The sequence below is a fragment of the Rhinopithecus bieti genome, unplaced genomic scaffold (genome assembly GCF_001698545.2).
Source record: "Rhinopithecus bieti isolate Rb0 unplaced genomic scaffold, ASM169854v2 scaffold_1017, whole genome shotgun sequence".
NCBI lineage: Eukaryota > Metazoa > Chordata > Mammalia > Primates > Cercopithecidae > Rhinopithecus > Rhinopithecus bieti.
In genome coordinates this window covers 6,894,264-6,921,636 of record NW_016803657.1, presented here as the reverse complement: position 1 = coordinate 6,921,636, position 27,373 = coordinate 6,894,264, and the positions used below count along the sequence as shown (strand labels likewise).

The 27,373-nt window shown below is 41.1% G+C and overlaps 1 protein-coding gene across 5 annotated transcripts in view; it reads right to left on the bottom strand.

The window, feature by feature from the left end:
* WDR27 (WD repeat domain 27) overlaps nucleotides 1–27,373 on the bottom strand; it is a 248,528-nt gene that overhangs the window by 151,073 nt on the left and 70,082 nt on the right. For 3 of the 5 annotated variants that reach the window (XM_017894959.1, XM_017894970.1, XM_017894966.1), the window contains exons 22-23: nucleotides 15,976–16,073; nucleotides 4,377–4,479 (exon numbers count right to left, since the gene is read on the bottom strand). In XM_017894959.1, the coding sequence (XP_017750448.1) occupies nucleotides 4,377–4,479; nucleotides 15,976–16,073 (201 nt within the window). Of the gene's footprint in view, nucleotides 1–1,405; nucleotides 1,531–4,376; nucleotides 4,480–15,975; nucleotides 16,074–27,373 lie in introns of all 5 variants that reach the window. The other 2 variants (XR_001889726.1, XR_001889728.1) reach the window with 2 other exon arrangements.

Genomic DNA, 27,373 nt, shown 5'->3' with positions numbered 1-27,373 from the left:
TTGTCTAGCAATTTCTGATGTTGTATGTGTTTTCTTAACTTTCTTAAGCTAATTTGCAAATATATCATTAGTTTTCCCCTGTTTAGCAGACACATTTTTCTGGTGTAGTTTTGCGTTCTGTAAGGATATTTTTTGGTTCATCCTTTTATTATTATTATAAAAAGAACTGTGATATCCAGAAGTTGTATGACACAGAAAGTAGGATATATAGAAAAAAATCGAGAGAGAAGATAGATAGGTAATTTGGAGGCATGTTGTGAAAGTCCTTTGAAGCCACACGTAAGATCTTGGTTCTACATGGAAACCAGCAGAATATCTTAAACACATAGTATTTACAAAGAAAAGTGTGATCGTATTTACATTAAAAAGTGTCATGATCATCAATAATCTGTTTGTTTTCTAATCGTTTCTAGTCATTAAGAGAAGTACCATGGACTGAAGGTACCCCCAAACGCATTTGTTAAGACCCTAAACGCCAGTGTGATCACATTTGGAGGTGGGGCCTCTGAAAGTCGATTAGCTTCAGATGAAGACATGAGAGGGTCCCCCGGGATGGGATTAGGGCCCCTCTAAGAAGAGGACATGTTGGCCGGGCGCGGTGGCTCAAGCCTGTAATCCCAGCACTTTGGAAGGCCGAGACGGGCGGATCACGAGGTCAGGAGATCGAGACCATCCTGGCTAACACGGTGAAACCCCGTCTCTACTAAAAAATACAAAAAACTAGCCGGGCGACGTGGCGGGCGCCTGTAGTCCCAGCTACTTGGGAGGCTGAGGCAGGAGAATGGCGTGAACCCGGGAGGCGGAGCTTGCAGTGAGCTGAGATCTGGCCACAGCACTCCAGCCTGGGCAACAGAGCGAGACTCCATCTCAAAAAAAAAAAAAAAGAAGAAGAAGAAGAGGACATGTGAGGACACAGGAGAAGATGGCCATCTGCAAGCCAGGAGGAGAGCCCACACCAGGAAATGAACAGACAGGCACCCTGATCTCGGACTTGCAGCCTGCAGAGCCATAACGAATAATTCCTGCTGTTTAGGTCACCCAGTCTTTGGAATTCTGTTATGGCAGCCTGAGCTGAATGAGTGAGCTGTACCAGCTATGAATTCTCTTAGTTTCCTTTCATCATAGATTATCTTTATTTTGCCTTCATTCCTAAAGCATATTTATGGTTATGGAATTCTGACTTGACAGTTGTTATAGCACTTTAAAAATGCTGTTTCACCATTTTCTGGCTGCATTTGTTTCTAATGGGAAACCAGTATTCACACCAAATAAAGGAATATGCCCCTAGTGTGCCACCTATTCCAGTGACCTGCCTACACTGAGAATTGCACTCACACAGATGTTGAATGTAAGAAAATGGAGACCAAAAAATTTCAAGAAAATTCAATATACACAGTTCACTTACATTTGGCTCCTAAATGAATAGTGCATACTTCAGAAATCTCATTAATTTCCTGGGCAACATACAGGGAGTGCTCAAGTATTTGAAACAAATGAAAGCCAGGAAGCTGTCCTAGGCAATAGGAGCTTCTGAAAGAGAAGTGGATTTGATGAGTAGATTTGAACTGGTAGAGATCTTGGGTACATGACTGGATACAGAGAAACAAATTAGAGGAAAAAAATATCCATTATTCTGTTGGTGGTTGTGGAGCTGGTGGTAAGGATGTTCAAAATTGCAAAAAAGTCACTTATTGTCAGTTGTATCCAAATGGTGGCAAACAGGCTATACTGTTAAATAAAAGTTACTTATTTTAATCTTCGGAGTTGCTTTAATTTTTAAATTACTTATTGGCTGCCTGGTAGTTATGTTTTATAACACATTGTTTCCTTTGGAAAAAAACACAGGTGTCCATTTCTACACATTTTTCACATGGTAACACCACTATGTTCAGAGAGGAGCTTCAGTATCAATCACAGCAGATGCCCAAGGTGTCAGAGCCGCATGTTTACTTAGTTATGAACAAGCAAAATTTTAGAATAACTTTGCCTATTTTCCATAAAAAAAGTTTCACTGTTATTTCATTCTTACCAGTTAAAATGAATAAGAAAAAATGTTAGGAAAATACAACTGTCTCTCAGATCAATTGTAAGGCAATTTTTTCCAAATAAACTTTACGATTCCCTTTAATTTTTAGAATGTCCTTATACGTTGTTTTTATCCATTCAGGCTGCTATAAGAAAATCCCATAAGCTCAGTAGCTTCTAAACAACACACATTCATGTCCGGAAGCTGGGAAGTTCAAGGCCAAGAGGCCGGTCAATGTGGTGTTTGGTGGGGACGGAATCTGGTTCCCAGACGGCGCCTTCTCCCTTTGTCTTCACGTGGTGGAAGGTGGTGGAAGAGGCAAGCGAGGGAGCTCTTGGGAGGCTCTTTTATACGGGACTAATTCCATTCACGTGGGGTCCACTCTCAAGATCTAATCACCTCCCGAAGATCTCATCTCCTCTAACACCATCATCCTGGGGTGAGGGTTTCCACGTGGGAAGTTAGAAGGAACACACACACCCATATTCTATGTTTTTAGATAAGCCTTATAGAACCGTGATGAAGTGAACTGTCCATAAGGCTCAAAATATGTCCAAGTCCTAACCCCCAGTACCTGCGAATGTGATCTTATTTGGGAATAGGATTTTTGGCAGATGTAATTAACTGAAGGGTATTGAGATCAGCTTGGATTTCGGGTGGGCTCTAAACCCAGTATCAGTGTTTTCTTAGTCTGTTTTGTGATGCTGTAACACAATACCTGAAACTGGGTAATATGCAAGGAATGGAAATGTATGTTCTTACAGTCCTGGAGGCTGGAAAACCCAAGGTCAAAGAGCCAGAATCTGGCAAGGCCTCCCTTCGGCATAATCACACAGCAGAAGGTGAAAGGGCCTCCAGGCAAGAGAGGGACAAACTCGCCCTTTGTAAGGACCCCATTCTCATGGTAATGGCGTTAATCCTTACAGGAGGCCCACCCCTCATGGCCTAAGCACCTCTTAAAGTTCCCACCTCTGAATACTGCTACAATGGCCAGCAAATTTCAACATGAGTTCTGGAGGAGACATTCAAGCCTAGCTAGTGTCCCCAAGAGAAAGAACAGGGAGAGAGAGACGTGCAGAGGAGGAAAGGCCACTTGGAAACGGAGGCAGAGGCTGGCATGAGGCAGCCGCACGCCAGGGAACCCCAGGGACTGTAGCAGCCACAGAGGCCAGAGAACCGTGGAAGTTTCCTCCCTCAGACCCTGCGAAGGGGCCAGCCCTGCTGATGCTTTCTCAGACTTCTGGCCTCCATAGCCGGCAGAAAATAAATGTCTACTTTTTTTAACCCTTTTCCTGTTTAGAATTTAAAAATGCAGGTTACTGCCAGCGCTCATTTAACTTTACATAAACATGCTATTTGAGGCTGAAGCAAATGTGACTGATTTTCAATGTGAAAATAAAATATAAAACTGTTTTGAAGTTATTTCTAAACAGAACTAACATCAGAATCATCTGAATCATCAGAATCATCTACTTCAGAAAAATCGGATTCATCAAATGAATCTTCAGCCAGTAACAATTCAGGAGCGACGTTATCATCATGCCTAGAAATGAGACACTTTCCAGAATTTGGCATTTTCAGCAATCAAGAATTACTATATTTTGTAAATGAAAATACTACTCCTAAAACCAGAATGCTACAGATAGAATGATGTCTTTTGTTTCCAAAGTCAAGATACTAAAGCAATGAGAAACTAGTAAGAAAAGCAGGGTATTTTGAGGCAACATGATCGTGAGGTGAATGCTGTAGCTGCAGGGCCGCCCATGAGGATTCTTGGGGCGAACGGGAAAAGGGTTAAGCCTCCAAGCTTGTGGTAGTTTGTGGCATCCCTAGGAAATTAATACAGGCTTTTTAAAATATATTATGGACAAATGGATGTGTATTAGCACCTGCCCCAAATCCACCAAGAGGCACGTGCGCATCATGTGTAATGTGGGGGGGGGGGGGCAATCCCATTAACATAAGCACATTGTTTCCTAAGGATCTAACTTAGGAAAGAATCACACCATTAAATACACAGGACCTGGTGTTTCACTAATTAATATTATAATCTTGTAATAAAAAAGAAAATACAACGTGTAGCACAGTGTCTTTCAAAGAGTAGGCACTCAACAAGTATCTGTGAAATGATTAATAATCCATGAGTGATTACTGTTTATCATGCTTCAGTAAAAACATCTTTCATACCTCACACATTATTAAAATGCTATTACTGTGTAAGAGTCTTAAAATATTGACCAACAGTCCAGCTGCAAGTAGGTTTCTATTCTAATATGCAACAATATTAAACAGTCTACACATTACCAAAGTCTAGAATCTCTACATTTATAGACTGTCAAACAACACATACGTGTCTGTCCTCGGCCCCACAAGCTGCGAATCGCCCACAAGGACTGAAAGCAATTCCACACGGATAGCCGCGGGATGGATGCCCTTCAAAGTGGCGCTCACACCTACGGGAGGAAAGAAACACCAGCAGAAAAATCGTTTTTAAATTTGAATGCAAAATAGAGGAAAGAAAACAACTTGTTGTTTTTCTTCACGAAAAGGAACAAATGAATAATGGAAGAATATTTTATATGTAAGGATTATTAAATGGTTAATGGGTCTCTCCAGAGATATTAAAAAATAATTCAAACACTATTCAAAATCTTAAATTCCCAAAGATGACAAAACTAATAGTAAATAAGCTTTTATATGTGATAAATATTAAACGTAAACATATTCTGGAAATTTTTAAAATATCAAAACAAACCTAACAAATCTTCTAAAATAATAAATTATTTCGTTAAATTATTCAGAGACGTTTTGGAGGCAAAACATTGTATCAAGGGTGGTTAAGTTTCACAACTATTTACAAAGTACCATATAAAATTTGTTTATTGTGAAAAATGCCAAGGAATTCTTGTTAATTTTATGGAGAGAATCTCCAACACCTTTTGGAGATTACCAGCGCCTTCCTAAGAAGACTCCACAAGCACTGAGCAGCACTGGGCTGGGGACCACAAAGATGCCTCCCAGGGTCCCTGCTCCAGGTGCCCTGAGTGGTGGCAAAGTCACACAGCACACAGGTAACAATACCAATACAAAATACAAATACAATACGATAGGATACAATACAACACAAATACAATACAACACAAATGCAAATACAAAATACAAATACAATACAATACAAATACAATACAGTACTAACAAAATACAAATACAAATGCAAATACAAATACAAATACAAAATACAAACACAAAATACAAATACAAAAGATGTTCTAGTGATTAAAGTGATGCAAGAGCAGAGCAAAGACACTCTGCTAACTGTATCCTTGTGAACAGTGTAAGTGCATGCACATACACATAAAAATCCGTATCAGCTTGTTATATTGTTACGTACATTATATATGCAGTGATCATAATTATCAGGACATATATACTTTTTTGCTTAAACACTTGTGTGTCAAGTTCAGTATTTTATTTATTGACTACCCATCATGTCCTATGCAGTATAAATTCTACAAAGAGAATTATTTTATTTATTTATTTGAGATGGAGTCTCACTCTGTCATCCAGGCTGGAGTGCAGTGGCGTGATCTAGGCTCACTGCGACCTCTGCCTCCCAGGTTCAAGCAATTCTCCTGCCTCAGCCTCCTGAGTAGCTGGGATTACAGGCATTCACCACCACACCTGGCTAATTTTTTTATTTTTTGTAGAGACATGGTTTCATCATGTTGACCAAGCTGGTCTCGAACTCCTGTGCTGGGATTACAGGTTTGAGCCTACCGCACCTAGCCGAGATAATTTCTTTTTGTGTTTTTGTTTTTTTTTTTTTGAGACAGAGTCTTGCTCTGTCACCCAGGCTGGAGTGCCTTGTCACGATGGCCAATATAATTTTCTAGAAAAATTCTGTAGATGGTAATATAGGCTGTAGAAAATAACCTGAACTGTATTGTACTACTGAGAAAAGATTAAATCTTTGTAAAATGTCATAAACATCTGTCACCATATTTGTCATACATTTAATTCCTTTTTTCTTTTACATTAATTTTTTAATTTTCACATTCTTCTTTTACTATTTAAAAAAAAAAACAGAAAATCATCAAAGTGCTTCTAATCCTTCCACTCAGTAACAACCCCAGAAAGTACCGTGGCACATGTACTGCACACTTTCTCTGCATATGCAAAGGGCTTTGTTTTCCTTTAACAAAGTAGAGATGCACACTATGCAGCTTTATATCCTGCTGTGTCTACCCCAGAATACACCATGAACATTTCCCTCACGATCATGTGTTTCTTGTCTAATGAGCTCAGCGAAGAGGCTACAGAGAGCACTGGCCAAGAGCAGGTGACCCGGGGCCAGGCTCAACCCTGACCCCAGCTAAGCCCCTTCTCACCAAATGAGCAACTTTGGTGAGTTGCTCACCTCTGTGTTGCATTTTCCCCATTCATGAAATGGGCTTAAATGAGTTCATAAAGTAAATTTCTTCTTACAGCACATCGCACATTAATAAGTGCTCTAGAAGTGCAATTGAACTGGGTTCAGGAGAAATTTAAAAATTTTTGAAATGAACGAAGGTGGTAATACAACACAGTAAAGCCTGTATGATACAGTAAAAGTAGTGTTAAGAGGAACATTTATGCCATTGAATGCCTATACCAAAAACCAGAAAGATCACAAATTAACGACCTAATGTCCATTGAATGCCTATACCAAAAAACTAGAAAGATCACAAATTAACGACCTAATGTTGCACCTCAAGGAACAAGAAAAGCACGACCAAACCAAATCCAAAGTTAGCAACAGAAAAGAAATTTAAAAGATCAGAGCAGAACTAAATGAAATAGAGACCAACAAAACAATTTAAAAGATCAACAAAATGAAGTCAGTTATTTGAGAAGATAAACAAAATTGATAAACCACCTGTAGACTAACCAAGAAAAGATGAAATCTATAAACAAAATTAGAAATGAAAGAGACATTACAACCAATACCACAGGAACGCAAAATATCATCAGAGACTATTATGAAAAACTACACACACACAAAATAGAAAACCTAGAGAAAATGGATAAGCTCCTGGAAATACACAACTTCCCAAGGTTGAAGTGGGAAGAAATAGAAAACCTGAACAGACCAACAATGAGTAGAAAGACTGAATCAGGAAAAAAAAAAAAAAAAAGTTTCCCAACAAAGAAAAGCCCAGGACCAGATGAATTCATAGGCAAATTCCACCAAACATATAAAGAAGAACCAGTGTCAATCCTGAAACTGTTCCAAAATGTCAAGAAGAAGGGAATTCTCCCTAATTCATTCTATGAGGCCAATATCACTCTGATACCAAAACCAGACAAAGACAAAACAAAGAAATAAAACTATAGTCCAAGATCCCCAATGAACATAAAAACTATTTTCAACAAAATACTACCAAACAGAATCCAGTAGCACATCAAGAAGCTAATACACCATGACCAAGTGAGTTTTATACCAGGGATGCAAGGATGGTTCAACATACAAAAATAAATAAATGTGATACATCACATAAACAGAATCATGGACAAAAAACATAGGATCATTTCAATAAATGCAAAAAAAAGCACTTGATAAAATTCAGCATCTCTTCATGATAAAAATCCTCAATGAAAACTAAGCATTGAAGGAATATACATAAAAATAATAAAGGCCATATATAACAATCTAATAGCCAAGGTCATACTGAATAGGGGAAAGTTGAAAGTCTGTCCTCTAAGAACTGGAACAAGACAAGGATGCCCACTGTCACCATTTCTATTCAATATAGTCCTAGAAGTCCTGGCCAGAGCAATTAGGCAAAAAAAAAAAAAACCAAAAAATTAAAAGTTTTTTTTTTTTTTTTTTTTTTTTAAAAGAAGCATCCAAATTGGTAAAGAGGACATCAAATTATCCCTGTTCACTGATAGTATAATCTTATATCTAGAAAACCTAAAGACTCCACCAAAAACACTCTTAGATTTGACAAATTCAGTAAAATTTCAGGATACGAAATCAATGTATAAAAATCAGTAGCATTTCTATACATCAGTAATGATTTAGCTGAGAACCAGACATCAGTCCTATTTACAATAGCTACAAAAACAATGAAATACCTAGGAATATAATTAACCAAGGAGGTAAAAGATCTCTATAGGGAAAACGATAAAACATCAATGAAAGAAACTACAGATAACACAAATAGAAAAATGTCCTATGCTCATGGATCAGAAGAATTAATATGATTAAAATTACCATACTACCCAAAGCAATCTATAGTTACAATGCAATGCCTTTCAAAATACCAATGTTGTTTTTCACAACATTATAAAAAAAAAAAAACACCCTAAACTTCATAAGGAACCATAAAAGAGCCCAAATGGCCAAAGTAATCCTAAATAAAAAGAACAAAGCTGAAGGCATCACATTCCCTGACTTCAAATTATACTACAAGGTTATAGTAACCAAAACAACATGGTACTGGCATAAAAATAGACATATAGACCAATGGACCAGAATCCAGAACTCAGAAATAAAACTACATATTTACAGTCAACTGATCTTTGAAAGTTGACAAAATCAACAATGGGGAAAGGACACCCTTTTTAATAAATAGTGCTTGAAAAACTGGATAGCTATAGGCAAAAGAATGAAATTGGACCCCATATACAAAAATAAACTCAAGGTGGATTAAAGACTTAAGTGTAAAACCTGAAACTATGAAAATACTAAAAGAAAATCTAGAAAAAAACTCTTCCAGACATCGGTCTAGGCAAAGAATTCATGACTAAGAACTCAAAACCAGAGGCAACAAAAACAAAAATAGACAAATATGACTTAATTAAACAAAAATAGTCTGCACAGCAAAATAAATAATCAACAGAGTTAATGGAAAACCTGCAGAATGGGGGAAAACTTGAAAACTGCATTTTACAGGGGACTAATATCCAAAATTTACAAGGAACTCAAACGACTCAACAAAAAATACCACAAATAATTCCATTAAAAGTGGGCAAAGGACATGAATAGATATTTTACTTTATTTAAAGTTCTGGGATACATGTGCAGGATGTGCAGGTTTGTTACATAGGTAAACATGTGCTATGGTGGTTTGCTGCACAGATCAACCCATCACCTAGGTATTAAGCCCCACAAGCATTAGGTATTTATCCTGATGCTCTTCTTCTCCACAGCCCCCTGACAGGCCCCAGTGTGTGTTGTTCCCCTCCCTGTGTCCATGTGTTCTCATTGTTCAGCTCCCACTTAAAATGCAGTGTTCGGTTTTATGTTCCTGTGTTAGTTTGCTGAGGATAATGGCTTCCAGCTCCGTCCATGTCCCTGCAAAAAAACATGATCTTATTCCTTTTTATGGCTGCCTAGTATTCCATGGTGTATATGTACCACATTTTCTTTGTTCCTATCTATCATTGATGGGCATCTGGATTGATTCCATGTGTTTGCTATTGTGAATAGTGATGTAATGAACATACGCATGCATGTATCTTTACAATAGAATGATTTATATTCCTTTGGATATATACCCAGTAATGGGAATGCTGGGTCACATGATATTTCTGGTTCTAGGTCTTTGAGGAAATGCCACATTGTCTTCCACAATGGTTGAACTAATGTACATTCCCATCAACAGTATAAAAGCGTTTTAAAAGAGGATATACAAATGACCAGCAAGCATATGAAAAATGCTCAACATCACTAATCATCAGAAAAATTCAAATTAAAACCACAATGAGATTTCATCTTACACCAGTCAGAATGGTTCTTACTAAAAAGACAAAAAGTAACAGATGCTGGCAAGGATGCAGAGAAAAGGGAAAGTTTATACACTGCTGATGGGAATGTAAATTAGTACAACCTCTATGCAAAACAATGTGAAGATCTCTCAAAGGACTAAAAATATAACTACCATTCACTTCAGAAACTCCACTACTGGGTATCTACCCAAAGAAAAAGAAACCATTATTTCAAAAAGACACATGCACTCATATGTTTATTGCAACACTATTTACGATACCAAAGATATGGAATAAATCTAAGTGCCCATTAACAGATGACTGAATAAAGAAAATGTAGTATATTTGTGTGTGTATATACACACACACACATATATAATGTAATATTATTCAGCCATGAAAAAATGAAATCATCTTTTGCAGTACATGGATGGAAGTAGAGGGCATGATCTTAAGTGAAACAACTCAGAAACAGAACGACAAATACCACATGTTCCCACTTATGTGTGGGAGATAAATAATGTGTATACATGGACATACAGTATGAAACCATAGACACTGGAGACTCAGAAGGGTAGAGGGTGGGAAGGGGATGGAGGAAGAAAAATTATTTAATGGGTAGAATGCACATTATTTGGGTGATGGATACCTTAAAAGCCCTGACTTCACCACTACAAATCTGACCATGTAACAAAATTACACTTGCACTTCCTAAATATATACAAATAAAAAAATATACAAATAAGCAATAATAACTAGAAAACAGATATTGCTAGCTGTTTGCTGAGTACTAAGAAGATGCCAGGAGTTAACTACACAGTCATGCATCACTTAATGCCAGGGATACATTCTGGGAAATACGTTATTAGGCAATTTTGTCCCTGTGTGAATGTCACAGAGCATACTTACACATACCTAGATGATGTAGCCTACTATGCACCTAAGCTGTGTGGTGTAGCCTATTGCTGCTAGGCTACAAACATGTATAGCATGCAACTGTACTAAGCAACTGTAACACAATGGTAATTCTGTGTGTATCTAAACAAAGAAAAGGCACAGTAAAAATACAGTATAAAAGAAAAATGAAATCTCCATACTGTTTTCCATGGAACTAAAAATAGATTTCTTAAAGCACTAAAAGCAGATCTGGCATACAATCCAGCCATCTCATTACTGGGTATCTACCCAAAGGAAAATAAGTCATTATATCACAAAGACACTGTGTGTGTATGTTTATTGCAGTACAATTCACAATTGCAAAGATATGGAACCAATCTAAGTGCCCATCGACCAATGTATTCGTCCATTTTCACGCTGCTGATAAAGACATACCCTAAACTGGGCAATTTACAAAAAAAAAAAAAAGAGGTTTAATTGGACTTACAGTTCCACGTGCCTGGGAAAGCCTCACCATCATGGTGGAAGGCAAGGAGGGGCAAGTCCCATCTTACATGAATGGCAGCAAGCAAAGACAGAATGAGGAAGAAACCCCTGATAAAACCAGATCTCATGAGACTTATTCACTACCACAAGAACAGTATGGGGGAAACTGCCCACATGATTCAGTTATTTCCAACCAGGTCCCTCCCACAACACATGGGAATTATGGGAGTTCAATTCAAGATGAGATTTGGGTGGGGACACAGAGCCAAACCATATCATTCCACCCATGGCCCTCCAAATCTCATGTCCTCACATTTCAAAACCAACCATGTCTTCTCAACAGTCCCCCAAAGTCTTAACTCATGTCAGCATTAACCCAAAAGTGCACAGTCCAAAGTCTCATCTGAGACAAGCCAAGTCCCTTCTGCCTATGAGCCTGTAAAATCAAAAGCAAGCTAGTTACTTTCTAGATACAGTGGGGGTACAGGTATTGGGTAAATACAGCTGTTCCAAACAGGAGAAACTGGCCGAAACGAAGGGGCTAGAGGCCCCATGCAAGTCTGAAATCCAGTGGGGCAGTCAAATCTTAAAGCTCCAAAATTATCTCCTTTGACACCAAGTCTCACATCCAGGCCACACTGATGTAAGAGCTGGGTTCCATGATTGTGGGCAGCTTTGTCCCTGTGGCTTTGTGGAGTATAACCTCCATCCAAGCTGCTTTCACAGGCTGGTGTTGAGTGTCTGCAGCCTCTCCATACTCATGGTGCAAGCTGTCGTGGATCCACCATTCTGGGGTCTGGAGGATGGCCGCCCTCTTCTCACAGCTCCACTCGGCAGTGCCCCAGTAGGGACTCTGTGTGGGGGCTTTGACCCCACATTTCCCCTGGGCACTGGCCTAGCAGAGGTTCTCCAAGGGAGCCCCACCCCTGCAGAAAACATCTGCCTGGGCATCCAGGCGTTTCCATACATCTTCTGAAATCTAGGCAGAGGTTCCCAACCCTCAATTCTTGACCTCTGTGTATCCGCAGGCTCAACACCACATGGAAGCTGCCAAGGATTGGGGCTTGCACCCTCTGAAGCCATGGCATGAGCTCTACGTTGGCCCCTTTCAGCCATGGCTGGAGTGGCTGGGACACAGGGCACCAAGTCCCTAGGCTGCACACAGCTCAGGGATCCTGGGCCAGACCCATGAAACCACTTTTTCCTCTCAGACCTCTGGGTCTGTGATGGGAGGGGCTGCCATGAGGACCTCTGACATGTCCTGGAGACATTTTCCCATTGTCTTGGGGATTAACATTTGGCTCCTTATTATGTATGCAAATTTCTGTAGCCAGCTTGAATTTCTCCTCAGAAAACGGGATTTTTCTTTTCTATTGCATTGTCAGACGCAAATTTTTCAAACTTTCATGCCGTTTCCCTTTTAAAACTGAATGCCTTTAACAGCAACCGAGTCACCTCTTAAACATTTTGCTGCTTAGAAATTTCTTCCACTAGATAACCTAAAACATCTCTCTCAAGTTCAAAGTTCCACAAATCTCTAGGGCAGGGGCAAAATGCCATCAGTCTCTTTCCTAAAACATAACAAAAGTCACCTTTGCTCCAGTTCCTAACAAGTCCCTCATCTCTAGCTGAGACCACCTCAGCCTGGACCTTATTGTCCATATCACTATCAGCATTTTGGGCAAAGCCATTCAACAAGTCTCTAAGAACTTCCAAACTTTCCCACATGTCCCTGTCCTCTGAGCCCTCCAAACTGTTCCAGCTTCTGCCTGTTCCCCAGTTCCAAAGTCGCTTCCACATTTTTGGGTGTCTTCTCAGCAGCACCCCACTCTACTGGTACCGATTTACTGTATTAGTCTGTTTTTGTGCTGCTGATAAAGACATACCCGAGACTGGGCAATTTACAAAAGAAAGAGGTTTAATTGGACTACAGTTCCATGTGGCTGGGGGAGCCTCACAATCATGGTGGAAGGCAAGGAGGGGCAAATCCCATCTTACATGGATGGCAGCAGGCACAGAGAGAATGAGGAAGATACAAAAGCAGAAACCCCTGACAAAACCACCAGATCTCATGAGACTTATTCACTACCACCAGAACAGTATAGGGGACACTGCCCCCATGATTTAATTATCTCCCACTGGGTCCCTCCCACAACACGTGGGAATTATGGGAGTACAATTCTAGATGAGATTTGGGTGGGGACACAGCCAAACCATATCAACCAATGAGTGAAAAAAGAAAAAGTGGTACATAGACACCATGAAATACTACTACTCAGCCATAAAAAAGAACAGACGAACATCTTTTACAGCAGCTTGGGTGGAGCTGGAGGCCACTATGTTAAGTGAAGTAACTCAGAAATGAAAAACCTAATACCTTATGTTCTTACTTATACGTGAGAGCTAAGTGTGAGTACACAAAGGCATACAGAGTGTGAGCCTTTGGAGACTCACAAGGGGGAGGGTGGGAGGTGGGTGAGGAATAAAAAAATGACATATTGGGTACAATGTATAGACTCAGGTGGCAGGTGCACTAAAACCTTAGACTTCACTACTATACAATTCATTCATGTAACCAAAAGCCACTTGTACCCAAAAAGCTATTGAGATAAAAAAAATTAAATAACATAAAAGATTAAAAAGGGTGCACCTGTATAGGGCCCTTGCCGTGAATGGAGCTTGCAGGACTGGAAGTTGCTCCGAGCAAGTCACTGAGCAAGAGGTGAGGGAATGTGAAGGTCAACGGCATGACCATAACTGCTATAGACGTTAGAAACACTGGACACTTAGGCTACACCAAATTTATTTTAAAATACTTTTATTTCCTCAGTAATAAATTAACATTAGTTTACTGTAACTTTTTTACTTTATAAACTGTTTTTTTTTTTTTTTTTTGGAGACAGAGTCTCACTCTGTCAGCCAGGGCTGGAGTGCAGTGGTGCAATTTTGGCTCGCTGCAACCTCTGCCTCCCAGATTCAAGTGATTCTACTGACTCATCCTCCCGGGTAGATGGGATTACAGGTGCACACCACCACACCTGGATAATTATTGTATTTTTAGTAGGGAGGGGTTTCATCATGTTGCCCAGGCTGGTCTCGAACTCCTGACCTCAGGTGATCCAACTACCTCTGCCTCCCAAAGCTAATATGACTTAGCTTAAAACACAAATGCATTGTACAGCTGTACAAATATATTTTATTTCTTTATATTCTTATTGTACATGCTTTTTTCTATTTTGAACATTTTTTACTTTTTAAACATTTTTGTTAGAAACTAAGACATAAACACACACATTAGCCTAGGCCTGCATGGAGTTGGGATCATCAACATCACTGTCTTCCCCTCCACATCTTGTCCCACTGGAAGGTCTTCAGGGGCAGTGACATGCATGCAGCTGTCATCTCCCTGTGATAACAATGTTTTGGCCGGGTGCAGCGGCTCACACCTGTAATCCCAGCAATTTGGGAGGCTGAGGTGGGTGGATCACTTGGGGTCAGGAGTTCAAGACCAACCTAGACAACATGGTGAAAACCCATCTCTACTAAAAATACAAAAATTAGCTGGGTGTGATGGTGCGTGCCTATAGTCCCAGCTACTTGGGAGGCTGAGGCACGAGAATGACTTGAACCCGGGAGGCAGAGGTTGCAGTGAGCTGAGATTATGCTACTGCACTCCAACCTGGGTGACAGAGCAAGACTCCATCTCAAAAAAATCAAACAAACAAAAAATTAGCTGGGCATGGTGGCGTTTCTGCCTGTAAACCCAGCAGCTCAGGAGGCTTAGGCAAGACAATCCCTTGAGCTCGGGGGTGGGGTGCTGGGAGGGGGAGGTTGCAGTGAGCTGAGATCATGTAACACTGCACTCCAGCCTGGGTGACAGAGTAAGACTCTGTCTAAAATAAAAAAAAAAAGCAATGTCTTCTTCAGGACACCTCCTGCAGGACCTGCCTGAGACTGCTTTATAGTTAATTTTTTTGTAAGTAGAAAGAATGCACTCTAAAATCATGATAAAAAGTAATAAAGCAAATACTAAACAAAAAGAATTTTTCTGCTCTATCATAATCTTATGCCACCAGCAATGTGATAAGGTCAGTCATTGGTTAAGACGTCCTCATGTGCAACACGATTGCTCATACAGATTCTCATCACGAATTTGAAATGATAATAGTCAACAAACCTGCGCGTAAGTTTTACTGTTGCATTCAAAAATAAACAACAAATATAGTTATATCAAGAATTCCTATCCTAAAAGACTTGTAAATATTTTGCTGATAAAACTAAGGTGCTTTCTAACTTTCATAAAACGCACTTTCAAAGTCTACCAAAGCCTCTAAAATACACATGACATGAAATGAGAAGTAATTTACTTAACGATAGTATATCTAAGGAAATGCCCTCCCACCTGTGACCTGAGGAGGTAGGAAAAGGAGAGTCAGGCACCGCTGGCCCTGCGTTACAGGGGTGCTCGGAGCCTCATGGGTGGCATCCAAGGAGATGGGAACACACTTGGGAGAGAGAGCAGTAATCACACCACATGGTAACTGTGGTTTAGGAGATTCCAATGTCTCCCTCAACATCACTGACCCACAGGAAGGGCCTGGGATTACTCTCCTAAGCCACATATAGCAGAGAGACCAGCACCTAGTGCTTCACCCTTCCAAAGTTAGAGCTACCTTTTCTGTGCACAAATCAGTCTTAGAATAATCAGTGTATTCAGATTAACACAACCTCATCACATTTGGAAAATAAATCAGATTGAGCTTACATCTCTTGAGCTCCCCAGCCCCACAGTGCAGGGCACAGGACAGCCTTACCTCAGGGTTCTCAGGTCCCACAGTCTCATCCCATCGCCAGTGGCCGTGGTCAGGAAGAGGTTATAAGCCTGAGGCTGTTGGGTTGTAAATGATGAACCCTATAATTGTAAGGGGGAAATCAAGATGTACTTTCAAAGGTTGAGTTAATAAGCGTTATGCTAATGATATCTCATAATAGCTGATTCTCAAGTAAGATATTAACACAAAGTTTTTTCTTATTTGTAACAATTTCAGAATTGGACTCCAAAAACTTCTAAATAAAGTAGTTAATGAGGGTATATTTTGACCTAGATAATTATTGATGTGTGTTCTCTTTATGTGTAATGCCACTGAGAGTTACAGAAGGTACAAAATGGTCAAAGATCAAACGACCAAGATAGTAACACACTAAAATTCATGTTTAGAGTATCGACCATAAGCCATATTCAACAAATCATCTGAAAGACGCCCCTCAACAAAGCACTTAAAGTTAAGGTGAGTTCTTTATCTGCCAATTATCAACCGCTAAACTATACTGAGCAGGCTCCTGCGATGACGATGTGGGTGAGCTCCCACAGGGCCTTGAGTCCTGGCCCTGACTCTGACTCACTCCTCTTTCCCTGTGCTGCTATCAGAAGCAATTCTCACTAAGCGGAACTGAACTCAACTCCATCTACAGAACCATTTGGCACAAAACATCACCTAAACACACTGTGATAAATAATGATTTCCATTCTCCTTCTAGGTCAAGAATATTAAAAATAGTAAGACAAATTTCATGAAGGATAGATGTGCCTACAAGTCATCCTTCATTTGCAAACAGAAAATAAAGGCTTACTAAGTTCAGTAATAACAAACTAATAATAATTCAAGGCCAGGTGCAGTGGCTCACACCTGTAATCGCAGCACTTTGGGAGGCCAAGGCGGGCAGATCACCTGAGGTCAGGAAAATTTGAGACCAGCCTGGCCAACATGGTGAAATCCGTCTCTATAAAAATACAAAAATTTAGCCAGGCATGGTAGTGTGTGCCTGTAATCCTAGCTACTTGGGAGACTGAGGCAGGGAAATCACTTCAACCCAGGAAGTGAAAGTTACAGGAAGCCAAGATTGCATCACTACACTCCAGCCTGGGAGACAGAGTGAGACTCCCTCTCGAGAACAAAAAAAAAAAAAGAAAGAAAGAAAAGAAACAAAGCTGTAATACATATTTTAAAATAATAATTCACACTAATAATTGAGCAGGCATTCAACAGATATTTACAGATCATCTACTGAATGCTGGTGTTACATGAGGTACTTTCAGTATAAAAAGAAGAAAATGTAGGCTTAGTTTAACGAAAAGAGAAGATAATGGCACTGACAACACCTGACAGCAGTTGCTAGTATATGTAGGCTAAAGAGTAAAAAACTGGGCCAGGCTCGGTGGTTCACGCCTGTAATCGCAGTACTTTGGGAGGCCAAGGCGGGCGGATCACGAAGTCAGGAGATCGAGACCATCCTGGCTAACACGGTGAAACCCCGTCTCTACTAAAAATACAAAAAAAATTAGCCGGGCATGGTGGCAGGCACCTGTAGTCCCAGCGACTTGGGAGGCTGAGGCAGGAGAATGGCGTAAACCCGGGAGGCGGAGCTTGCAGTGAGCCAAGATAGTGCCACTGCACTCCAGCCTGGGTGACAGAGTGAGACTCCGTGTCAAAAAAAAAGTAAAAAACTGAACAGAATAGAAATAATATGTAATGACCAAACCTTTCAAGAGAAAAAGTAAACTTTTAAAAAATGTGTTCAATCCAATAGAGGGTGAGGAAGAAGAAATAAAGAACCAAAGAAAATTCAGGATAAGTAGAAAGCAAAGAAATAAAAAATGTGGAAGAGGAAGCACAAAACGATATCAAATATATGAATAATCATAATTGCAAACAGACTAAACTCAACAAGGAAAAGAGAGATAATATTAGGCTGGATTTCATTATTACCATTATTGTTATTATTTCACTTTTATTTCAGGTTCAGGGGTACATGTGCAGGTTTGTTATTAGGTAAACTTGTGGCACAGGGGTTTGTTGTACAGATGTCATCACCCAGATACTTAGCCTGGTACCAACAGCGAGGTTTTCTGCTCCTCTCCCTCCTCCCATCCTCCACCCTCAAGTAGACCCCAGTGTCTGTTGTTCCCGTCTTTGTGTTCATGAGTTCTCATCATTTAGCTCAAAATAGCACAGTATTGATAAAAAAGCCATATACCTATGACCATCTGATATTCAACAAAGCCGACAAAAACAAGCAATGGGGAAAGGGCTTCCTGTTCAAAAATGGTGCTGGGATAACTGGCTATACGTGCAGAAGGTTGAAACTGGACCCCTTCCTCACACCATATACAAAAATCAACTCAAGATGGATTACAGACTTAAATGTAAAACCCAAAACTATAAAAACCCTGGAAAACAACCTAGGCTATACCATCCTAGACACAGGAACTGGCAAAGATTTCATGACAAAGACACAAAAAGCAATTGCAACAAAAGCAAAAATTGACAAGTGGGATCTAATTAAACTTTAGAGCTTCTGCACAGCAAAATAAAGTCTCAACAGAGTAAACAGACAACGTACAGAATGGGAGAAAATATGTGCAAACTATGCATCTAATAAAGATCTAATATCCAGCATCTATAAGGAACTTAGGCTGGATTTTAAGAAAAATTCTGAAAACCTAATTAAAAAAAAAAAGTTGAAAGTGAAAGGTGGGGCTCAACCAGCACATGCGAACTCTAAGGAGGTAAGATGATATACACACTAGAAAAAAAAAAAACAGATAAAAGGTAAAGAAAGCCTCATTAGAAACAGTTTCTCCAAGAAAATGATAAAAGAAATAACTGCACGTGAAAATATAAGAAGGATGAACTTAAATATCCCTAATAACATGCCCCTCAAATACATAAAGCAAAAGTCAACAGAATCACAAGAAGAAACTAGCTGGGCATAGTGGCTCACGTCTGTAATCCCAACACTTTGGGAGGCCGAGGTGGGCAGATCACGAGGTCAAGAGATGGAGACCATCCTGGCCAACGTGGTGAAACCCTGTCTGTCTCTACTAAAACTACAAAAATTAGCCAGGTGTGGTGGTGTGCGCCTGTAATCCCAGCTACTCAGGAGGCTGAGGCAGGAGAATCGCTTGAACCCAGGAGGCGGAGGTTGCAGTGAGCCAAGAGCGTGCCACTGCACTCCAGCCTGGCGACAGAGCAAGACTCCGTCTCAAAAAAAAGAAGAAACTGACAAGATTATAACCATAATTATAGATTTTAACACATCTCTCAGTAATTAAAAAAATCAAGCAACAATAAAATAGGAAGACTTGAACAATTTAATTAACAAGGGTGAGTCAATGAATATCTGGGCAAACGTATCAAATCGTCAGCAAAACCACATTTTTCTCACACACCTATGTAATACCAAAGCAAACCACAGAGTCCAGCTTCTCGATAAATAAAAAATCTCAAAGATACCAAGAAAATCCATACTATATATGGAGAGTTCATGCTCTGAACACAATGCTGTAAAATCAGAAACCAATAACAAAAAAGATGACCAAAAATTAACTCGTGGAAATCTAAATGCATCCATCGAAAGCCTGGGTTGAAAAACATCATAATAAACATAAGGAAAATATTTAGTGCCAAGATAATAAAAATAGTGCATGCCCAAGCTGGCAAAGTGCAATGTCAGCATGAAAAATCAAGCAACAGGGAGACCACGCGTAAGAAGCTAGTAGAGGCTAGCGCTAGGCTTAACAATGCACAACATTGCTGAAGCAGCGTCCTTGTCTGGGATCAATACCCAGGATTTGTTGCCTAGCACCAAGATTAAAGACACAGACACAAACCAGCGGCAAGTTTAGGAGTGAAGGTTTCATAGGCCAAATAAAAAGAAAGAGAGCAGCCCTCTCTGAGAGAGGTGTCCCAAAGGGAAAGTCAACCTGTGGTGGACTGTGCCAGATTTTACAGGCAGGCTTGAGGAGGCGGTGGCTGATATATGAAGGGCCCACAGATTGGTTTGATCAAGTGTGACTTTTACATGGTAGGCAGGGGAGGCTGGTTGTCCCACCCTAATTTTTTTTTTTGAGAGGGAGTTTCACTCTTGTTGTTCAGGCTGGAGTGCAATGGCATGATCTAAGCTCACTGCAACCTTCTCCTCCCCAGTTCAAGCAACTCTCCTGCCTCAGCCTCCCAAGTAGCTGGGATTACAGGGGCATGCCACCACACCAGGCTAATTTTGTATTTTGGTAAAACCGGGTTTCACCATATTGGCCAGGCTGGTCTCAAACTCCTGACCTCAGGTGATACGCCCACCTTGGCCTCCCAAAGTGCTGGGATTAAAGGCGTGAGCCACCGCGCCCAGCCGCCCCACCATAATCTTATTAGGCAAATAGACTTTCTGCTTGGCCAGCGCCATCTTGCCTGCTCCTTACTGTACATGTGGCTGGCAGAAAAGAGAAGATGGAGCCACCATTTTGAACATGTCTATTCCCATGTAGCCTTTTCCTACTGGCACAACTGCCAGCATTCGCCTGTACAAGCTTCTAGCTCGTCTGTCTATGTCTGCAGCTCGGTTTTACAGCCTGTTCTCTGTTAGAAAAGAAAATGATCTGGGGCTGCTTTCATTAACAAGAAACCCTTAGGAAGGATTCCCATCCCCTCATTATCTGCTTAAGTAACTTCTTCTTAACTCCTGTATCATTGCTTCTGAATGGGTACTGGGGAAAGACCCATACGAAATTCAGCAGTGGTTATCAGAGACGAAGAAAAGGGAGGGATGTGGGTAGGGTTTTCTCTGTATCAATAATCATTTCATTTCTTTTTAAAAAATACAGCAAGATCTAAAACTAATAAAGCAAAATAACATAAGTGACTATTCCTGAAATCTAGAATTATGTGTAATAAAATTATTTCATTAAAAAAGCTGTTTAAACTTGTACACATTGTTTTTAATTCCAATTAGCTGTCTAGTATTATGTATTTACATCACAAAATAGTACATACTTTATTCCAAGGCAGGCAAAGAGTAAGTATCCTGTCAAGTTTTAAAAACATATAAAGTATCTACACCTGCTATGACTTTAAGGGTATCAATAAATCATAAAACACTTAAGTATTTTCATTTTTTAAATAAGCCATTTAACACATAAAATAGGAAAAGATGACCATCACTTTTTGATGTATTTGGCACTCTTATTAATACAATACTAAAAGAATTAAAATTCCATTTCTCCAACAGGATTAAGATAACTATAGGAGTAGTTTCTCAGATCATTTTAATGGTAGTACACTGGGATGACTGCAAAAAAAAAAAAAAAAAAAACGCATTATTGATGCATGACTAATATGGCTGAGCTGGTTACTAAGCTTAGAAGAAATTAGAAATGCCCTATTTTATATTTTACTGGAAATACAGCATTTGGGCCAATGATAATTTCTGCTTCTCCTGTATTTGGACTTGCAGGATGACAGTTCATGAGTGGCAGCCCCCACATGGCTGTGGTTAGTTTGATGTACATTGTGCAACTGAACAAAAATGTAAGACAAGTTTTTTTTAAAAGCTATTAAAACATAGTGTAAACCTCTGTAACCTTATACTCTTTCCCTTTCATTCCATCAGATACCATTCAGATCGTTATTTTCAGGAAGCAAAACCTCTAATTTTCCCATAAAAAACCTCAGAACTATTTTTCTTAATATAACACCTCTCATCCAAGAGTACACCACAATGATTCACAAAACATTACAATCCTTACTGAAAGACCACATGGATTTGAGAAGATTCAGGCTACTGTATAGTCATTGCTCAAGCTGTGACAAAATGTAGACATTTTATTTTTTTTATTTTCTGAGACGGAGTCTCGCTCTGTCGCCCAGGCTGGAGTGCAGTGGCCGGATCTCAGCTCACTGCAAGCTCCGCCTCCCGGGTTTACGCCATTCTCCTGCCTCAGCCTCCGGAGTAGCTGGGACTACAGGCGCCCGCCACCTCGCCCGGCTAGATTTTATATTTTTTTAGTAGAGACGGGGTTTCACCGTGTTAGCCAGGATGGTCTCGATCTCCTGACCTCGTGATCCGCCCGTCTCGGCCTCCCAAAGTGCTGGGATTACAGGCTTGAGCCACCGTGCCCGGCCATTTTAAGCAGTTTCCTAAAGCAAAGACACTACACCTCTTAACAAAAAGCTAAGATTTTAAAAGAGAGGAACTCTCCTTGAATTGGGAAATTAAACGGACACTATGTCATTCCAGGAACAAAGCGAAGTGCATCTACACAACAATGGTTCTTCACAAGGCCAATTTGTAAAAACAGTCTTCACCACAGCGCTTGTAATGAAATAACCTATGCGCCTCTTGTCGACAGAAAGAGTAAAACTGTGTAAAATATTGAAAGAAATTTATTCTGGGCCAAATACAAGTGACCATGGCCCATGACACAGCCCCCAGGAGATCGTCAGAACATGTGCCCAAGGTGGTCGGGCGCAGCTTGGTTTTATACATTTTAGGGAGGCATGAGACATTAATCAAATACATTGCAGAAATACATTGGTTTCCCACCTGGGAAAGGCAGGAAAACTCAAAGTGGGGGCTTCCAGGCTCTAGGTAAAAGTAAACATTTTCTGGTTGACAAGTGGTTGAGTTTGTCTTAAGACCTGAGTTCAATAGACAGGAAATGTTCGGGTTAAGATACAAGATTGTGGAGACCAAGGTTCTTTTGAATCTTACAGTGGCTGCCCTTAGAGACAATAGGTGACAAATGTTTCCTATTCAGACCTTTAAAAGGTGCTAGAGTCTTAATCTCTTTAGGATTGGGAGGGCCTGGAAGAAAGCAATCTAGCTATGTGAACAGAGATTCTTCTCAGAGGCACATTTTCCCCCACAAAGGACAGCTTTGCAGCTTCAAGATATGGCAAAGACACTCTTTGGAGTAAAATATTTTGATTTTCTTCCTTGTCTTGTAATGTTATGCCAGAATCAGGTTGGAAAGTCAGTCATAACATATAGGGTTAAATAAAAACCATCTGATGAGAATTGATGGTTTGTAGAGCATGACTCCCCAGACCCCTTAATCAGAGCTTAGTCCTCACCCTTGTAGGACACAGCTTACCTGCAGGGATGCTGTCTCAGGCAGCCAGTTTGTCCAGATGTCCATCAGGAATGGGACAAGAAAATGAATCTTGGGACCCCCAAATCACTAAGCCAAGGGAAAAGTCAAGCTGGGAACTGCCTCAGGGAAATCTGCCTCCCATTCTATTCCTAAATAAGATAGCTACAAAGATAAGAAGCTACAGACCTCCCTCACAATTTACCCACCAGGAAATTCCTTTTGGTTAAAGACAGACAGAACTCAGACATCCCTCTGAGGCTTCCCTGAGACAAATGCAGATCTGATTCCTTCCCCTCCCCTACTGTTTATGTAAAAATGATGATTCACTGAGCCAGACTAAATTGTGTATTCAGTGGAAGGCTGATCAAGGACTCAAAATAATGTAACCTTTTGCCTCTTACCTACTGATGACCTGGAAGCCCCGGCCTCAAATCCCACTTTACCCGACTGAACCAAGGTACATGTTACACATATTGATTGATGTCTCATGTCTCCCTAAAATGTATAAAACCAATCAGTGCCCCGACCCCCATCGTCAGGACCTCCTGATGCTACGTCCTGGGAGCATCCTTATCCTTGGTGAAATAAACTTTCTGAACTGACTGAGACCTTAGATATTTTGAGTTAACAAGAGCCTCGAGGTCCACCCCTCCACCGGTTTCACCACACAGCCCACCTCCTGCACACTGCTCCTCCAGACATAGACCTGGCACCCTTCCCTGTGTCATGAACCTGCTGCTCCAGTTACCTGGTCAGCACAGAGCACCTGACCTTGTGTAATACATGTGTTCCTTTGTAAGAAAATGCATTCCTCCAGCACAAGGACTTGCCCTCTCTTCATTCATCTAACTCTTCATTCACGGGACACTGCCGAGCGCACGGTAGCAGCTAATAGATATTTTAAATGTACTAATAGCACTTTAATGAATACTATAATTAAAAGCACATATACATATGCATACACATTCATGCACACATATACACATGTACACCCATGCGTGCTCGCATATACATATACACACATGCACGCACATACATACCATATATGCATTCATGCATATACATGCACACAACATGCAACGCCATATACATTTGCACACACGTGCATTCCGGCATAATACATATGCACAAATGCACGACGCATATACATATGCACACACGTGCATTCACACATACACACACGGACGCATATAAATACCCAGATTGCATTCACACAATATACAATACGCCCACATGCAAGCATGCATATACCTTACCACACACACATTAACGCATTATTACATACGACACATGCACACACACATACATCCGCACACCATGCATTCACGCATTCACGCATATACACACGCACACATGCACGCACGCATATACATATGCACACACGTGCATTCACGCATATACACACACACATGCATGCACGCATATACATACCCACACATTCACGCATACACATACACATGCACACACATACATACCCACACAGGCATTCATGCATATACACACACATGCACGCATATACCCACATATTCATGCATATACATATGCACACACATGCATTCACGCATATACATACCCACACATGCATTCATGCATATACATACACATATTCACACATATACATACACACACGATATGCACACACATGCACGCATGCATATACATACCCACACATGCATTCATGCATATACATACGCACATATTCACACATATACACACACACATGCACACATATATACATACCCACACATGCATTCACGCATATACACACACGTATTCACACATATACATATGCACACACACATACATATGCACACACACAGGCATTCACACACAGGAACATATACATGAACATACATACACATCATGAAAGGAAAATAACTCTCCAGGCCCCCACATCATAAGCTAAAGGGAAAAGTCAAGCTGGGAACTGCTTGGGGCCAAGCTGCCTCCCATCTATTCAAAGTCACCCCTCTGCTCACTGAGAAAAATGCAGATCTGATTGTCTCCTTTGCAGAGGCTCATCAGAAACTCAAAAGAATGCAACCATGTGTCCCTTATCTGCCCAGGACCTGGAGGTCCCCTCCCCGATTTGTGTCTTCCTGCCTTTGCTTCGAGTTGTCCCACCTTTCCGGACGAAGCGATGTTCGTCTCATGTATGTCGATTGATGTCTCATGTCTCCCTAGAATGTATAAAACTAAACTGGGCTCCGACCACCTCAGGCACATGTCATCAGGGCGCCCGTTCTCAACCTGCGCAAAATAAACTTTCTAAATTAACTGAGACCTGCCTCAGATGTTTGGGGTTCACACACACGCACATACAAACCAAATTCAAGGTGGAAGGAAATGAGCTGTGATATATTTAACTGTTATTAGGAACAGGTATTGAATTAAGAGTTCAGCCCAAAGCCAGACTGTTAACACTTTACTCTTCGTGGCCATTTCACTGAATGTTTATAGAAAAAAGAGAACCACTTGGAAAACAGTATGAATAAAACCATCTCCACAAAGAGAAGAAGAAATGACTGAAAACAAAGTTTAACATAAAATCTATTATTCATTATTTTACCAGAGCTATAAAACAGGAAATTTTAAAAGAAGTGACATTTTTACCATGTCCCTCCTCAAGAGAGCACTGCAGGGTTTTGACATGGGAGAAATGTCCCGGTGAAACAGCCATTGCAGAATTATAACTGAGACAGTGAAACAAACCTGGCCTAACCCACTCTATATTGCTTCTAACCTCCAAGCTGTCCTTTTCATTCCTGGGCTGAGGCCAAACTAACTTTAGCAGAAACTTAGTTTATAGTTCAACTTTGAAACAAAGAAGGTAACAACCCTTTCCCAAAACAAAGCCCCTTCTTGCCTGGGGACTAGACTGCCTTTGGCAGACCTACAAATTAGCTCAAAGACTAGAAACTATGGTTTAGGAGTCATGTAGCTGGAGGCTACAAGATTGTGACCACCCCCCTCCCCGCCACCCAAAATTGCTCCTGGGGATAACATCACTACTGTAAAAGCTAAGATCAGTGCTTCCGATATTTTGCAGACCCTGCACCTAAGGGATCAGCTGGTACCCCACCCCATCAATAAACTGGTTCCGCGGGTCCTGCAGCCCCCACCCAGGAACTGACTCAGCACAAGGGGACAGCTTCGACTCCTGATGATTTCACCTCTGACCTGACCAATCAGAACTTGTGATTCACTGACCCCACCCACCCACCAAATTATCCTTAAAAACTCCCATCCCAGATTCTTGGGGAGACTGATTGGAGCACTAATAAAACTCCATGTCCCACACAGCTGGTTCTGTGTGAATTACCCTTTCTCTATTGCAATTCCCCTGTCTTGATCAACTGGCTCTATCTAGGCAGCAGACAAGGTGAACTGTTGGGCAGTTACCCCAGTGGCTCGGCTGTGGCCCTCTGCCGGTGACGGCACCACTCACAGGGCCCGCAGGCTTCATGCAGAAGTCACAGCCTGCACACCCACTCACATGCAGAGACAGTGAGGGTCCAGCTGGGGTGCCAGGGAGAACCATGCTGGGGGAGGATCAACAACCCACATCTGGGATGAATTATTCTGAACCACTTAGAAGAAAAACTGGTCATTTACTTATTTTGTTTTTAATTGACCCATAATAACTGCACACATTTTGGGGTACAGCGTGGTGTTTTGATACACACACACGTGCAAGGCCCCAACCATGGGATTCAGCACATTGAAAACTCCTCCCAATGGCTACTCAGTGCCAACCTCGGTCTGGGTTTCCTCACACTGGCTGAGGGCATCCTTCTCTAGGCCGTCATAAATGAGCCTACAAGTGCCACAGCCTGAGCAAAAAGAAAGTAAACACAAACACAAACAGCAAAAACAGCAAACAGGCAGCCACCCACAAGGCGTGGTGAGCACCAGACACAGAGGATCGCAGACAAGAGGCCCTGGAGACACCATGTGCAGCATGTGGCCTCAGGTGTGCGGCATCAGGTGTGAGGCATCAGGTGTGTGGCCTCAGGTGTGTGGTGTGTGGCATCAGGTGTGCAGCATCAGGTGTGTGGTGTCAGGTGTGCGGTGTCAGGCGTGTGGCATCAGGTGTGTGGCGTCAGGTGTGCAGCGTCAGGTGTGTGGTGTGTGGCATTAGGTGTGCAGCATCAGGTGTGCAGCGTCAGGTGTGCAGCATCAGGTGTGCAGCATCAGGTGTGTGGTGTCAGGTGTGCAGTGTCAGGTGTGTGGCATCAGGTGTGCGGCATCAGGTGTGCAGCATCAGGTGTGTGGTGTGTGGCATT